The sequence below is a fragment of the Pelophylax lessonae genome, assembly GCF_965119305.1.
Source record: "Pelophylax lessonae genome assembly, chromosome: 4".
Classification (NCBI taxonomy): Eukaryota; Metazoa; Chordata; class Amphibia; order Anura; family Ranidae; genus Pelophylax; species Pelophylax lessonae.
Genome location: NC_138771.1, coordinates 91,583,380 through 91,600,821, shown reverse-complemented (window position 1 = coordinate 91,600,821; position 17,442 = coordinate 91,583,380). Strand labels below are relative to the sequence as shown.

Sequence of the window (17,442 nt, the reverse complement as noted above, 5' to 3'; positions counted from 1 at the left end):
TGACGCCGGCTGAATGCCAACCAGCGCTTCCTGACGCTCAAAGATACTGTAGTACTGAAACTGTGCTGGAACCTCGACTTTAATTCAGAAGATCCAGGACTGTAGAACACTTGACTCCTGACACTGCTTTAGCTCAAAAGTCACTGAACAGCTCCCTCCAGCCCTGCACTGGCTAAGGTAGCTCTGTGTAGATACTTGTGCTGCTGCAACTCTTAACCTTGTACACTTCACACTGTACACTGTCGCTTCAGGGCTCAAACTGCAGGCGACCCCTTTACACTTAAGGATCCTCTCACTAGGTACCCCCTCTAATACTTCAGGGTCCTCTCACTATGTACTCCCTCTAATACTTCAGGGTCCTCTCACTAGGTACTCCCTCTAATACTTCAGGGTCCTCTGATTAGGTACCCCCTTTACAACTAGCTGACTCCTGGAGTGGTCCCCTCTGACACTAGGCAGACACCCAGGGGAAGTCCACAGTACTTACGACCTTTGTAGGCTTTCCTGGAATTGGACCCCTCTCTCTCTCTCTCTCTCCACTGGTTCTCAGCACACCGGATCCCTCTGCAGCTCGGCTTCACTTTCTTTGGATTCCCAGGCCGCCACCCGGGACACCCGCTTCCTCAGAGAGGAGGAGAGACAGCCGAACTCTCCCTCCTGGGACTCTGCTTCCCGCCAAAGACACTGCGTCATGCGCCCCCTTTAGACTTATACCCACTCCCAGAATCCTCTGCGGCAGAATCTGCCTTCTGGGGTAGTTACAAGCCTGAATGTGTCCCTGATTGGGTTTCCTCCACTGCCCAATGCAAAGCCTCTCATTGAGCCAGTGGGTAGACTTCCCTCTCAGCAGACACACCTAAGAGCCATGACAACCTACTGAAATCATGGCTCTGCTGTTAGGCAGCCAAAGCCCACTATACTTTACTTAGCACCTACCTGTAGGGTGCTACATCACTAAACTCACATCATAAATAATAATCAATAAATGGCATATTACATGTTGTTCATACTCACTCGGTCACTATGAGATTTGGTTTCTGTATTCTGTAAAATTCCTGGTTGGTCCTGCTGTTCTCTGCTGTTCTCTCACTCCATCTTCTGTTCACGTCCTCAATTCAGCTAGGGATTTTACAGCTGTGGTGGCAGCTTTGCAAATGCTATGTTTTCAGTGAGTTTCTATGCTGAGAATTTCCTCCCAATCACATATGAGCAGCCCATGTGACTATAGATTTACACATGTGGGTGCATCCTAGCCCCGTTGCCACAGGTGCTTCCTTTGCCGCTCTGCTTAAAGCATACCTGCGCCGATACTGGTTCTACGTGTGGCTCTTGCTGGTGCTGGCGGGCCTGCTTCTTCTCTACCACTTCCGAGCTCCGCTCCGCCTGTACGAGACTGTGCTGGCCGTGTCTGCATTTATCAGTACACTGACTCCAAAGTTCTATGTTGCTCTTACTGGCACATCATCCCTGATATCTGGATTAATACTGGCCATATCCCTTTGGTTTTTGTGCCTGGAGTCACCGGTTTTATACAGTATTGAAGTGGACGAGTTCCAGGATATCCCTATGAGAGTTTTTTTTACTCTTTATCATCTTTGATGTGGATTTTCCAGCACATTAGTCCCAAGCTCTTATCTCCCTTATGTCTGGTAAGAATTTAATTCTGCCACCATCTCACCTATTGTCACTTTTAATTGTCACTTTTGGAGTGTTGCTGCCGTAAGAGGCCACCCAACCACAAAGAATATTTGATTTCTTCAAGCACCTTTGTCTGCTATTTTGTCACGTCGCTTTGGCATGGACTTATTCACTTTATTGTTTTTATAAGTTTAAGCAGACAGATATTATTCACAGAGTCTTACATATTGTGTTGTTTATCATTATATTGATTTATATTGATTCACCTTGTTATTTCAGTAGCGCACTATTTCTCTTGTCTATTCACATTTCATTATTTTTCTAGTGCTGCTTCTATCTTTTTATATTGTTTTGCGCACCTCCACAAATCACCTACATTACTAGGTAGGTACTAATGTTGGACAAGAGGATCTGTCTCACAACTGACATTCCAAGTCATTCCAAAGGTGTTCAGTAGAATTGAGGTCAGAGCTCTGTGCAAGACAGTGGAGTTGCTCCACATCCAACCTTGTCTTTATGGAGCTGGTTTTGTATGCAGAGGCACAGTTCTGCTGGAATAGAAAAGGGCCTTCCCTTAACTGTTCAGAGGCATGCAATTCTCTTAAATGACTACTGGTAAATAGTGATGGACGAAAATCGGGCGGGGCGGTTTATGAACGCCATCTGCGAACTTTCTCAAATGTTCGCAAACCACAAGCTCGCAGCGGACCCCATTCACTTTAATGGCAGGCGATCATTAAAAAACTCCAGGTCATATTTGCAGCCACAAAATACTTACTAGCTGTGCACAAATAGTCCCAGAACACGGACACTGATATACCAGTATTGATATTGGAAAAGTTGGCATAAATTTTATTTTATTTTATTTTTTTCAGCCAAAAAATTATTTTTTTCTAAATCAGCCAGAACTGACAGCAGCCGGTAAATACATGTCAAATACATATATGGTCCATTCACATGTCTGTAAAATGGGTCCGCATCCATTCCACAATTTAGCGGAACGTTTACAGACCCATTGCTTTTCAATTCCAGTCTGAAAAATTAGGCATTCACAGGATAAAGAAGTAAGTGTCGGCCAGTACAGGACCCAAAAATTAGCCAACAGGCGTACACCTGACAGCTAAGAACGTTGTATTCTGTGGCTGAAGGTATATTAGGCATTCACAGGATACAGAAGTAAGTGTCGGCCAGTACAGGCCCCAAAAATTAGCCCACAGGGAAAAATAATTCCTGTGACTCAAGCGGAGGGTATATGGTGGTGGTGGTGTTGGTGGTGGTGTCTTTGCAGGTGCACACAGCAGAGAGTGAAGAGGGTGCAGATAGAAAAGATGAGGAAGGTGCAGAAGAGGAAGGCTGAGTGAGCCACTCAACCAAGTCTGGTGCGTCCTTTGACATAATCGAACGCACCTTCTGCAACTTCCCACTTTGGCTCCGGCCTGGTGCACCTTCCCTACCCCTACCACCCCTGCGGAAGGGCCTGCCTCTTCCTCTGCCTGTCATTTTTTAAATGGCCCTGTGACAAAATGCTCTAGAACACCCCGCTTCAATCTGCCGTTTTGGGGGGCCACTGGTTTATCACACCAGTTATGAAAAATATTTTCTAGTAACTTTTGTCACTGTGTGTAGCAGAATTAATGCAGCGAAAGAGGCAACATTTCTGCAGTACCCAAATACACTAATATGAAAGTATAACACCCATCTTCTATCTGTCGTTTTGGGGGGCCACTGGTCTATCACACCAGTTTTAAATAAAAATTCCCTGTAACTTTTGTCACTGTGTGTAGCAGAGTTAACGCAGCAAAAGATGCAACATTTCTGCAGTACCCAAATACGCTAAAATATGCTTTCTATATTAGAAAGTATATTATAAGTGTATTACACCCCTATATACTGCACACCAAACAATAGTACACCTATACCAGTCCTTGAAAGGACTTTTGTGGACCTATTACTGAACGATCTGTGTCACTAACAGTCTGTCCCTGCTCCCCACAGCAACCTCTCCCTACACTGACAAAAGGTAGAATATAGACAGTACACCTATACCAAATACCAGTCCTTAAAAGGACGTTTGTGGACCTATTACCGAGCGATCTGTGTCACGAACAGTCTGTCCCTGCTCCACACAGCAAACCTCTCCCTACACTGACAAAAGGCAGAATGTAAAATGGCAGCCAGCTCAGGTCTATTTATAAGGTAGGGGTATGTCCATGTGCTGAAATGTCCTGTACCACCTGATGGATGTGTCATGGGTCAAAGTTCTTCACAATGTAAAAGAATACGGCCGCCGCAAACATCGCCATATGTTCGCGTGATCAGCGGACAGCGAACGAGCAAAGTTTGCTGCGAACCGCAAGGCCATCTCTACTGGTAAACTTTCTATGTGGTTTATAAAAAAACTAAAGAAAATATTTGTCTTTTTACAGATTGTGAAGGTGTTGAATCTCTATACCCCTGTAAATGAGTTTGAAGAAAGGGTACTGGTAACGTTTATACGCAACATACAGGTACAGTATCATTTTTGTTGTTTTGTCATAGGATATATCGTCTACATGTTTTGATACACTTGAGAATGATTTATGACCTCAGCATAAATTACTAGTATGTTTGTATTTCCATGTTTGAGTTGGGTACGCAGTCATAAATGGATAACAAAGGAAATAGGAAACCGCTTCATTAATGGACATTAAAACCTCACATACAGTTTGTATTGGTAATACAAGTGTAGAGATTAATAATAAAAGATGTGGATGTACACAGATCACCTGGTAAGACATATATACACACATGGCATATTAATTATATACATGTATATGTATGATACAGCCAAAGACAGTGTCAGACGTTAAAATTAAAGTATATTGGTCTTTTTTTTTTAATTTTGTAGATAAAAAAATAAATTCTTGGTGTGAAGAGTTTTTGTTGGTGCGAAATTCAAGTTTTTGGGCAGTGTTTTTGTGGTATACAGGCATGCAGCTTAATACAATAGACTTGCACGGAATCTGGATGGACAGTCACATTATCTAAAGTCCTTGCCCAGTAACACTGTCTGTATTGGCAAGTGATGCGCCTGCAAATATTGGGATCAGGGTACCTTTGTTATAAAAAAATATGAACCGTTGCTGGCTTGAATAACAGAAGAAAGAAAGGTGAAGCTGAAGGTTTTATACAGGACGATTAGCAAGAAAAAGAAGATTAATAAACTAGCAGGGTTTGTAGGTTGTTTGGCTGAGACAGCCAATCAAAGCCAGTGAGCCAATGGGGAGAGAGAGGGGGCAGGTTCAAGCAATGACTCTGTGTGAATGGACACCAGTGTTAATTTTGACATCAAATTTTGATTTAGTTTGTTTAAGTCCTTTGACTAAAATGCCTTTTTAGTTTTAGTCATATTTTAGTCTTTTGACTAAAATCCCATTTTACTTTTAGTCGTATTTTAGTCTTCTCAATTGTTTTAGTTGTATTTTAGTCGACTAAAATCTCCAGTACATTTTAGTCTAAAATTGAATGGGTTTAGTTAAATTTAAATGCATTATTTAAGAAATTGCCAAACTCATTATATACTCCTAGAGTAAAAATCTAATATCATGTTATTATTTCTGGTATTAAGGGTTGAAAATGCACTACAGACACAGATTTGGCCGATATGTGATATATAACATCTTTATAAATAAAACCAAGTTTCATAAACAAATATATTGCTTTTTGACAAGCAGAAGTACAACTTGAAAATATACAAAAACAAAAAACTGTAAACTGTATTGATTGTAATGCCATTGCACATATTACCTGAGTATATTACCAACATTAAATATTAACAAAAAGAATAAGAAAATACTTTTTCTTAATTTTTCTTTTAGCAACTTAGTATATGCTCCCTACATATTCTTATGTGGTAGTGCAGTGTTAATTTTGACGTCAAATTTCAATTTAGTTTTAGTCATAGTTTTTTAAATAAAAAAGATTTTAGATTTAGTCGTATTTTAGTCATCTCAATTCTTTTTGTTTTAGTCGTATTTTAGTTGACAAAAATAGTATTAGTTTAGTAGACGAAAATGTTTTGGTCAACAAAATTAACACTGATGGACACGCAGAGCAGCGGCTCAAGAGCCAGCCTGCTCAGGTGCCCCTATAGCAAGCTGCTTGATATGGGGGCACTTGGCAGACGGGAGAGGCGGGGGGCCCAAGAAGAGGAGGATTGGGCTCCTCTATGCAAAACCATTACGCAGAGCAGGTAAGTATGACATGTTTGTTTTTTCTTTTTATTTGTTTTTTTTAAACCAGTCCTTTAATACCACTTTAATTACATACATTGTCCACTGCCGCTTCATGATATGTTGAAATTAAATTTAGATATAAAATAATTTGCTGGTGGGTGTAGGGAGGAGAGGTAAAGGAATCCACTGTCTTAAAGTGACTCATTTTTTAATTCATTAAAATAATAAACATGTTACTTACCTGCTCATTGCAATGGTTTTGCACAGAGCAGCCCGAGTCTCTTCTACCTTCTACTGGGGTCCCCTGCTTCTGGTTCCTTCCCCCCCCCCCCCCTGCTGAGTGCCTTTAGAGGAAACTGCCTCCAATGGGGGCCCTCATGCGGGCTCGATCCAGGGCTGGGCTATTTGCGTCTATTCAAACAGCCTGGCATAACCCCGCCCCCCACTCTCTGCTCACATGTTTTGACTGACAGCAGCAGGAGCAAATGGCTTCTGCTGCTTTCAGCCAAGCCTGTGAAAGCCAGGAGAGGAGCTGCTGCAGATTTGCACAGTGCTGGACCGAGATTGAGCTCAGGTGAGTGTAAAAAACATTTTACTTTTGCAACCTCTTTAAGCTGGTCATACACTAGTATGTAGGAATGAACGTTTATAGAAATATTTGAATGAATATTCTAATGAAAATTCTCAGTACATTTAATGACTTGATGTATGTGGTTAGAAAGTACTTCAAAATTTTGTTTGCTTTTAACATTTGATTTTGGAATAAATGGACTTTCCCAAACAAAAACACGTAAACTGTTAAACGCTCATCGACGGACACAGCGCTCCCAGCTGGCATCTCTGGTCCTAGCAATTTTTTCTCCTTCCTTACATCTTTTTTGTTTTTTAAATCGGGAGAACTACAATCAACTACCGGGCTGGGCGACGGGCTGGATAATCTAGATCCAGTGGTCCCCCCAGGCCAGCCAGGGAGGGTGTGCAGACCGCAGCTATGTGCTAGGTCGGCTGCGACATAGCCTCACAGAAAGAGGCTGGCCCACGAGTTAAAAGTCTTGTAGGGTCGCATACGACTGGGCTTGGGTCTGAGTCGCAGCAGTCCTTTGGCCGGACAGCTCCTCCACTTCGGTGGCGAGGATTCTGTCTGGAGCGTTGCTCACACCATGGAAGGGTAAGTACAGTCCCCCCTCTCCCCTTTTGGCGTTTTTTTGGGGTGGACGCTGGTAACCTCATAGGACGTCCAGACCTGCCTGCATGTTCTCTCAACCCATCCATAAATCCCTCAGTGAGCTGGGCTTCCCCCACTCCCTTTCCCCCCTGTCTGAACCTGAAGTCTGGTAGGGGTCCCAGGGCAGAGAATGCAGCAGGGACCCCTGGGGTCTCCCCCACTATCCTCACTCTGTAAGGGTCCTGCGATAGTGTGTGTCCTGCCCTGGTAGTCTGAAGGGGTCCCAGTTATGGTTGCCACCTCATCCCTTTATAACCAGGACATAATTTAATTAAACCGGTTCTGAGGCTAATATAATGCACATAAGGCACTAATTGAGTTTAATTACCACCTTAATCCGCTACAGAACCTGTGTAATTAATTTGTGTCCTGGTTTAAAGGGATGAGGTGGCAACCCTAGTCCCAGTGTAGGAGACTCCTAGGTGCATGCCCTACTGTTTGCAGTGTGGGTATAGTGCAGGGGGGTCCCAGTGCAGATTGTGCAGCAGTGTCTCCCCTAACGTGTTTCCTACCTTCGGGGGTGGGGGCCTTGCAGAGGGTGCAGCATTGCAGAGGGCGCAGGGAAGATCCTGGCAGCATGCTTCAGCGTTTGTAGTTGATGGTGGTCATTTTCCCTTAGTCTCGCTAGTCTCTGGTTGGCGGCCATGTTTGTGTAGCCCGATGATGTCACGGGGGCCATTTTCCCTTAATCTGGCTGGTCTCCAGTTGGCGGCCATGTTTGTGTAGCCTGATGATGTCACGGGGGCCATTTTCCCTTAGTCCTGATGATGACCGAAGCCTTGTGGGGATGCCAAAGCTCCTCTTCTTCCTCTTCCTCCTCAGTTTCCTGTTCCTGTGCCCATAACATATAAATAGGGATGGCGTCCATGATGATGCTGTGTTTGGATTCTCGCGCTCCTCTGGTCGGTAGGGTGAGTCCTTGGGGGTCCCTGTTATCTCTCTCTCTCTCTGCTGATAGGTACTCTGAGCCTTGAAGGGATCCTTTAGTGGTGCCAAAAGATTGTTTTTGTGCTCCAAGGTCTTCCTTTCCTTATGGAGCTCCAGGGTCAAATCTTCCCCACTGACCCACTCAAGGAGGTGGCAGGTACCTCGGAACCCCAGCTTTCCATGGTTGCACTGACGGTGGTCTTGCAGTCCTTAGTGTCCCGGATGGAAGTGGCGTGTGGGCTGAGGCCCAGATGGAAGCATCCCATGCCTTCCCCTGCTCAGTCTGTCTCATCTGATTCTGAGCCTAATACTGCCATGGACCTGGCCAGTCCAGGGGCACTTAATATCACACCCCATGATCCGACTGATAGTGAGGATGATTCCTCCATGGTTGCAGCAGCGAATGAAAATGCTGTAGACGCACTTATCACTGCAGTGCGTGAGACTTTCAAAATGGAGGATGCGGCTGATGTAGCCACAGACATGGCTGTGTCGTTTGGTACGTGTAAGTCACCTTGTACTCCAAAGATGTTTCCGTATGTGCCTTATTTTGACATGTTTTCCTGTAAGGAATGGGAACAACCAAAATGACCCTTTGTGGTCCCCAAACATTTTGCTGTATGTCACCATTTTGAGGAGTCCCTTTTAAAAAAGTGGACTAGAGCACCAGTGGTGGACCCTCCTGTTTTTAGGTTGAATAAAGCAATCATGATCCCAGTAGAGGAATCCCCATTTACTATGGCTGGTTCAGCATTGCGTCCAGTCTTTGCCCCAGCCCTGGTGTCTCAGACGCTAACTGAATGGGCCAAGCTTTTGCGCCAGGGCCTGGGGGGTGAGCAGGTCCCCGCTGCTTATGTTGATTTAGCGGACCAGTTGGTCCATGGGCTGCAGTTTATTTGTGATGCAGCTTTGGATACAGCTCCTGTGTTGTCTAAACTTTCTGTGTCTGCGGTGATGATTAAGCTCTTGCTGTGGCTTAAGAATTGGTCCGCAAACCAAGACTCCATGAAAGCTCTCATTGCCCTTTCAAGACGATCGCCTGTTTTGGGGCTACCCTAGATTACATCATTAAAGGGTATTACGAGGGGGGGGGAATTACCTTCCTGCCACAATCCAGAAAAGGGACGGAGCCTCGTCGCAGGCGGAGCCCTCCTTCTCAGCCCATAGAAAATTATTTTGTGCTTCTGACTGAGCATAAGGGAAATGGATCTTTCAAATCTTCCCCGGGAGGTTCCAAGCAACCTTGGTCTGGTAAGCCTAGAGCTAGCTTCTTGAGACCTGCAGACAAGAACCCTTCAGCATGAAGGTCTGCCCTCACCAATTATTGGGGTGTGGGGATATATTCGCAGGTTTCCGGTCCCGTGGACTACTTTTGTGAGCGTCAAGGAGATTCGCAAAATTTTTCTTTTGGGGGTACCCAGAAAGGGGGGCAAAGTTTTTTTTTTTCTTTTCAGGTTTTTTTTAGGTCCTGAGTCTGCTTGTGTGGATTTAATCCCTGCAAAGGTTCAGGTAATGTCCAAACTACAAATTCCCCCCTATCCCTGTCCAGGGAATTTAATTACCTAGGTCTGATTTTAATTCTGGCCAGGGTGGTCCTTCCTCTGGACAAACTTCAGGAACCACAGGCCGTGATTCACTTGCTGCTGTCACACAGAAAGTTCTCTCTCCCATTTTGCATACAGGTTCTGAATCTGGTGGTATCCACCTTCAAGACAGTTCTGTTTGCACAATCCTACATGCAGCTCCTTTAGCAGCTTCGGCTCCACAGGAGGATACCGAAGTTTGTGGCGAGATTACGGGTTCCTCTGGCAGACGCCGCAGGCGTCCAAGGGCCACGGTAAGGCCAGTATCATCCTTAGCTCAGGCTTCTTCCGCAGTTCCTGTGAGGCATCAAGAGAGAGGATCTTCCAATCATCCTGGTGGCCGTAAACATCCCTTGGGGGCTTCCTCTCAGAGAAGACCAGTTGTCCCAAGGGCTAATCTACCATCCTGCTTTACAGACACTGGTTTTAATGATTTAGCTATTGAAAGTCAGGTATTAAGGTATAGAGGTTTGTCTGGATCAGTGATCCCTACTATGGTGAAGGCGGGGACGTCGTCTTCCAGCAAGATAAATCATCGTACGTGGAAAGCGTACATTTCTTGGTGTGAGCGATTAGCACTCATCCTCGATCCATCTCTGTGGCTCAAATCTTAACCTTTTTTCAATGGGGTGTTGTTCAGAAGTTGGCCTTGAGTACCATCAAGGGCCAGGTGTCTGCCTTGGTAATCTTCTTTCAGGGACCCCTAGCCACGCACTCTTTAGTTCGTACCTTCATTCAGAGGTACGGCATGTGGCTCTATCTGTACAAGTCTCTTTTGCCGCCATGGGGTTTAAATTTAGTGCTTTTGATTCTCCAGAATCCTCTATTTGAGAATATTCAGGAGATTCCCTTGCCTACATTATCCCAGAAGGTGACATTCTTGGTGGCTATTACCTCGGCCCGCAGGGTATCGAAAGTGACAGCATTACTCTGTTGCAGTCTCTATTTGGTGGTCCATAGGGATAAAGTGGTTCTTCATCCCTGTCCATCATTCCTGCCCAAAGTTGTCTCTGACTTCCATTTAAAACAGGAGATTGTGATGCCTTCCTTGCGTCCAAAGCGGGCTCATCCTAAGGAATTTGCTTTGCATACTTTGGATGTGCATCGTTTGATTCGGGTGTATCTGGCAGCTACTGAGTCCTTTCAGAGGTCAGACTCGCTTTCTGTGGTTATGAATGGACCAAGAAAAGGGCTGGCCGCTTCTTCAGCTACCATCTCCAGATGGAGCAGACACTGTGTCTCAGGCCTAATTCATTAAAGGTCAGGTTCAACCTTCCCTGTCACGACGCATTCTACTCAGGCGCTCTGAGTGCCTCTTGGGCCTTCCGTCATCAGGCATTAATATAGCAAGTTTGCAAGGTGGCCACTTGGTCGTCGGTGCATACCTTCACAAAATTCTATAAGAAAGATACTTTGGCATCTGTGGATGCTTATTTTGGCCGCAAAGTTTTGCAGGCTGCTGTTTTAAGAGGGGCTGTTCCCTTTAGAGGGGTGTTTTTCTTTAAACTTTTATTTTTTCAGACGGGGCTCCTGTGACCTAGTAGTTATGATTTTAGGAGCGCTGTGTCCTTCGATGAACAAAAGAGAAAATGGGCTTTTTGTACTTACCGTTAAATCCATTTCTCGAAGTTCATCGACGGACACATGATGGACACATGATGATCTGATACTTCTAATACTGCTTGCTACTAAACTGATTACCTAGAGCAGAGAGCGGGGTTATATTCCAAGCTAAGGACGGCCCATGGATGTAATCAGGTGTTTTTGTTCTGCCTAGTCCTACTCCTGGAGGAGGCAATATAACCCAGTAGTTATGATTTCTGGAGCGCTGTGTCCGTCGATGAACTCAGAGAAATGGATTTTACGGTAATTACAAAATTCCAATTTTTGAAGAAAAATGTCCTATCCTGCTTCAAATTTTTTTTAGTGCTATAGTCAAAAAAGAAAATTGATTTGACCCACTAACAATTAAAACATTAAACAAGTGTTCCTAAAACTAAAAAAAATTGTGAACAAAATTTTACCAGTGTATGACTAACTTAAAGTTGAACTAAAGTGGAACTAAACTCCCGCTACTTACCGCTCTTTTAAAGCGATTGTAAAGGAAAAAACTTTATTAAAAAAAAATGTTATATTTACCTACCCTGTGTGTTTTGCACAGAGCAGCCCAGATCCTCCTCTTCTGAGGTCCCCCCCTGGTGCTCTGGGCCCCTCCCCCTTGCTGAGTGCCCCCATAGCCAGCTGCTTGCTGTGAGGGCACTCATGCCTGCTCGCTTCAAGCCAGCTCTCTGCATCCATAAGGCACAGAGAGTGCGATCCAGCCCCACTCCCATCTCACTGGCTGTGATTGACAGCAGCGGGAGACAATGGCTCCTGCTGCTGCATCTCAGCCAATCAGGAGGGAGAGCCTCGGGTCTTGTGCATATTGCTGGATCAAGATCGAGCTTAGGCAAGTATAAGTATTTGGGGGGGCTGGGGGCTGCCCCCTGAAGGTAAAAATCCTTCAGCCTTTACAACCACTTTAACAGTCCAACATCCCTTGCCGGTGTCTTCTCACCTGCTTCCCCCAGGTGACAAGCTGTGGTCGTCTACATTGACTGTCAGGGGATGATATCACTCCTGCACATGTGCAGAAGTTCAGTCATCCTGGCACATAGGTGTTGTGCCAGAATGTAGCTGTGGTTGGGTGCATGCCAAAGACAACTGCGGACAGGCAGGTAGGTTTATTTTATTGCAGACAAGACCTTGCTTACCTCTTCTGCAACAAAGGCACTGCCTTCTCACAGACTTTAAATCTGGGACTTTAGTTCCACTTTAAGTTACAGGACTGCTGTGCCTACTCTGAATGTGTATAACTAGTAACATTGTAAAATACTTTGATCTGAAATGATTTTTTCTATTTTCCCGCAGTTGCGTCTAAGGGACCGAAAAGATGCTCCTCAGCTGCTAATGGATGCCAAGCACATCTTCCCTGTCACCTTCCCCTTTAACCCATCATCTCTGGCTTTAGAAACAATTCAAATCCCAGGTAGTCTGAGCCTTGGTTTCATCGCTCGTGTTTAAAGAGAGCCACACTGCCTCATATCATTTTGGATGTGAATCACCCAGACATGTAAGCTGCACTGAAAGCATTATGGAGTCCACCACTGCATCCCTAGATACATGACTTGTACACCTTCTGCATTTTGTATATCGTGGATAAGAGACTGATAGAAAGATGTCAGTTGGTACGCATACAGTGGAATTGTCCTTAAAGCCTATTGTTTAGGTAATTTGCCTTGATATTAAAATGCCATTCTGGGTCACCAGTTATGTTCCTAAAATAGCCATTCCCGTCCTAATAGGAGATAAACACAGGTTACATGTAATGTATTTAAATACATTTTCTTAGTGTAATTCCGTGATTCGCTGGAAGCAGAAAGGAAGCTACACGTTATTGTGGTAGACTATATAGTAAACGGTCATTTCATCACTATAGGTGTATGAATAACTGTGTACACTTGTAACAATAGCCAGACCACATCATTATTTATGTTAAAAGAACAATTCTATAAAAGTATTGGACAAAAAAAGAAATCAGCTTTACGTGTATTGTAGATGATGTTTATTTGTTAGCACCGTGGTTTACTATGCATATAAAATGTGCTGCTGTGTTTTTGTGTTGCTCTAATGTTACGATATCCGTATTCGGCACTACACAATAAAATATTCATCTCTTTATTCTCCAGTATGTTTACAGTCCAATGTGATCTGTTTATTAGGGTAAGCCACAGAATAGGCTGGATTCCTTATCTCTGGAAACAAGGAACAGGCACCTTAAGCACATATGGATTACTGATAAAAATTGCTGTTTTTAAATAAAATAAAGAAAATATATAAAAAAAAATAATAGAAGCCTTAAAGAACAAATAGGTTCTCGTAATATATTGTTAAAGGTTATGTATATTCTTTCCTGGCATTTTTTAAGTCTATTTGAATGTTTCGGTTCAAAACAGTATTTTTTCTTTTTTTTTTTTTTTTCTTTTGCAGCTGATGGTTTTAATGATGTTTACTGTGTTATTGGTGTTTCTTTGCTGTATTACATATTGTTATTCAGTACTTTTTATTTATTTATACCCCTGTAGTACAGAAAAGAGGAGGCTTGTAGTGGGTCCGTTAATTCACTAATGGTAAATGAGTTAAGATGAAATGATAGATACAGTATTCCTTGTATGTGCATCACTCACTGCTACTGAGCAGCATGCAGAAAAAGAGACTGTACTGCTGCATAAAGCATGACATGTAAGTGCATGTAGGGACACTATTATACCCAGTAATGTGGTGTAGACTTCACCCGTCCACTGCATTCACTGTCTGCATTTACACTGATTAGAGCACTGCTATAAAACACAAAATGGTGAGAGCTTGCAACACTTATGACAACCTATTGGTAGGCATCCATGTTGCTGGGTAGTCTTTAAGAAGCACATAGTGCACACTGTCACCAGTACTACCTGGCACTAATATTTCATATTTCTGATTCTAAAGATCTATTATAAAAATACCTGTTATACTTTACACTTCAAATAATCGGATTATAGACAGGGCTGTATTTACCATAATGCCACTGATTGGCTCCTACCTAGGTCAGCAGGGTATGGAAGTGCAGCACCAAGCCTCAAAATTTAGGAACTGTGAAATACTTTTTCCTCATTTTGTTTTCCTGAACAATTGTGGCTAAATGCAGAAAGAAAATCTATGGGGTGCTGGGAGTATTAAATAGAGTCTAAAGATTGCAGTTCGAGGAATATAAAATGATCTCTCCTTTTTCTTGTTTATTGATCTGAGCAGCTGAAATGTACCTCTGCTTATTAAGCAGACCACATAGGTATTCAGGCCACATAGGTATTCTAAAAGTTCACTCTAGTAGTTTTACTAAAATTCTCACAGGACACAGGGGGTGGATCATCTTATATGTGTCTTTGGAACAGCATGATGTCTAAATATGACCCGGGTTGTAGAGTCTTGGAGGTTCAGCCACACACTGACTCGGCAACTCTGTTGGCGGAATATTCTTGCTATACATTGAAATATAATTTCTACTGCAACAGCATTGCATTTTCTTTAATATATAAAAAAAAAAAAAAAATCCAACCAGAAGATCCATCAAGTTTGCAAACCCAGGAACTTAAAGCCGAACTAAACTCTCTAGTATACGAACCTCCACCATGCAGCACTTACATCCTTTGCTGGCCGCCGTCATCTTCTGACTGGGTGCCAGATTTTCGGCCTCTTCATTGGCTGGCAGGGGATGACCTTATTTTGCACATGGGTGTGGGAGTCAGTCATTTCGGCCCAACCAGAGTGTTCCGGGAATGTACATTGAGCTAAGCTTGTGCAACTCAGTGTACATTCAATAGAAAACTGCAAACAGGTATGTGTGTAGTAATGCACAGGCAGGTAAGTGTTTATTGTTGCTGAAGAGACATAGCAAGCCTCTTTTGCAATAAAGAGCTGTCTGCAGTTTTATAAAAGTTTGTTTTAGTTCTGCCTTAAGTTCAGAGAGATACAAGAAACTGTGTGGAGATCTAACTCTGAAGCATATCATTTTTAGGTAGACTGAACTTTTAGGCCTCATTCACATGGGGCATATTACAGCGTACGCCCATGTGAGGGCTGTGTTTACCCATACAGGGATGCACAGGTGTTCCGTTCATCCCCATGCGGGCAGTCTCATTGATGCCAATTGAAACTCAGCGCCTGCATAGACAGAGCCACTGCTCTCAGTTTAACATCAGTGAGGGCGCACAGCCCTGAACGCAGACGTTTTTTTGAGGACAATAAAGCTAGTCATAGTAAGTTAAAATTTCGTTTGATTCCTGCTGAATTTACTAAAACTTGAGTCCTAGGTGGATTTGTTAGCACCACCTGGCTTGATAGAAGTCAATTTAAAAATGAACTCAGTCAGTTTGAAAATTATCTGCGGAACAGTAATTGCATCCTACCAGATACAGTCACTTTTTGGGTAGTCAGCTAGCTGCGGGTGTCACAGCTATCTAAATACAATAGCCAGCAGGGTTGATTCCTGTGTCCATTCTCCAGCCCCGACTGGTCATAAGAAATCTAGTGTCCCAAATTAAATTTACAGGGGCCGCTCAAGGCTCCACCAGATCCTCTTATAAAGCAACCCCTTGGAGTGCAGACAAGGACAGAGCTCACTCCAGCTCTAGACATCTAATGGAAAAGGGAAAAGTCCTGGAAGTTGCACATCTCTATAAAATCCCATAAGAAGGTGTATGACAGCCTCAACCTGGGCTCCAACCAGGCCACGCTCCAAAGTGTTTCACTCCACCCACAGAGCATAGTCATGGGGAAATCTAGTACCATAAAACAAGAGGCAGGTCCCCTGAAAAGCGTCAGGTTTTTGAACCTGCGTTGTCCCTCTGAGATATGTGACGTACTGGAGGTTTTAGGCTGTAAGTCTGAGTCTGACAAGCTTGTAATTTTGTTGGTTTGTGAGTATATTACTTATCATTTTTTTATACTAATAAAGGTTTTGATGATAATGCACTAGACTAGTGTGCCCTCGTTTGTTTTATGGTTGCAGTTTGTGCAGACCACCTGGATCTTGAGAGGGCAGCAAATCGTGGCGCATAGGAGTGTAAAAATAAGTGTCTGCTACAGCTGAAAAACCACGTCCAAGCGCAGGAGATTGTTGGTTTGTTTGGATCTACAAAAAATCTAGTACAGTATATCTAGCATATTTAATTGCTACTGTAATAGAGATAGAACGTACCAGGATAACGGACTACCTGCTTTTATATGCAGAATTTGCTTTAGACCAAAACAACCAGTCAGACGATTGGTTTCACCTTCTGCCTTGCACTAGGCAGATACATGCTAAATGGCATTGGTTACCAAAAAAGCACTATAAATTATTTCTGATTTATTTGATTACATATGCGCAATCAGAGCATCAAATGGGAGGGGGGGGGGTCAAATCATCCCCAGATGGACCCACACATGCCATTGGTTTTCCTATGAACTGCATGTTTTAGTGCCCCAGAAATCCAACACATTGGCTTATAGCTCCCCCTAAACAAAGTTGCATTAACATTTGAGCCCAGTAAAAAAAAAGAAAAAAAATTAAGCAGGAAGGTCGCTGTACTAACATTGCAAAGTTAGTACAGCAAGCTCCTTAGTTGTTTTTCATTCAGCCCACTAGTTGAATGAGAAAAATATTGTATGTGTGTACCAGGCATTATTCTGTCCAAACACAGACAACATTTTGGCCAGTTCCTGATGAGCTGGCCGAAATGCAATCCACGGGTGGCCCTGGCCAGTACCTTCCTGATTTACATCTTTTAATTGTAAATCTAGCAAATCCAAAGAGTGTACAAGTACACAGTACATACAGCACTCCTAGGAGAAGTGCATAGTCCCTTGGTCCGTTGGAACTTTCATCTGTATCTGTAGAACATAAACAGGGTAGAGGGATGGGTGAGACAATTGGATGGATGAACAGGAGAAGGGGCCGAGACTGGAACCACTGCAGCTCCCGCAGAAGATCTGGGTAGGATCACCTCACTGTGGAAAAAACGAATAGCAGGGCGCTGAGGTCAGTAATAAATTAAAAACACTTTATTAAAATAAGCAGCACACTTACATAGAAGTTAGCATGAAAAAGCATGGATAGGGAAAACCTGGAACCAAGCAGCTGTAATCAGTGTGAGGCTGTAGACATCACTGAGCAAAACAGAGACTGAGGATGACAGGGAGTCAGCCAGCTTCAAGTATGGGTATTGACAGTGAAGTTCTAGGTTGCACACGAGGATGACAGCTGTCAAAATGCCTGGTTGATGTCTGGAGAGGGGGT

At 43.5% G+C, this 17,442-nt stretch overlaps 1 protein-coding gene across 5 annotated transcripts in view; it reads left to right on the top strand.

Annotated features, from left to right (window-relative positions):
- Positions 1 to 13,459, top strand: part of MYO5A (myosin VA) — a 391,043-nt gene extending 377,584 nt beyond the window's left edge. For all 5 annotated transcript variants that reach the window (XM_082256683.1, XM_082256682.1, XM_082256681.1 and 2 more), the window contains 2 exons: positions 4,065 to 4,145; positions 12,498 to 13,459. In XM_082256683.1, coding sequence (XP_082112809.1) covers positions 4,065 to 4,145; positions 12,498 to 12,650 — 234 coding nt within the window. In that variant the 3' untranslated portion in view covers positions 12,651 to 13,459. The remainder of the gene's footprint in view (positions 1 to 4,064; positions 4,146 to 12,497) is intronic.
- The last annotated feature ends 3,983 nt before the right edge of the window (positions 13,460 to 17,442 follow it).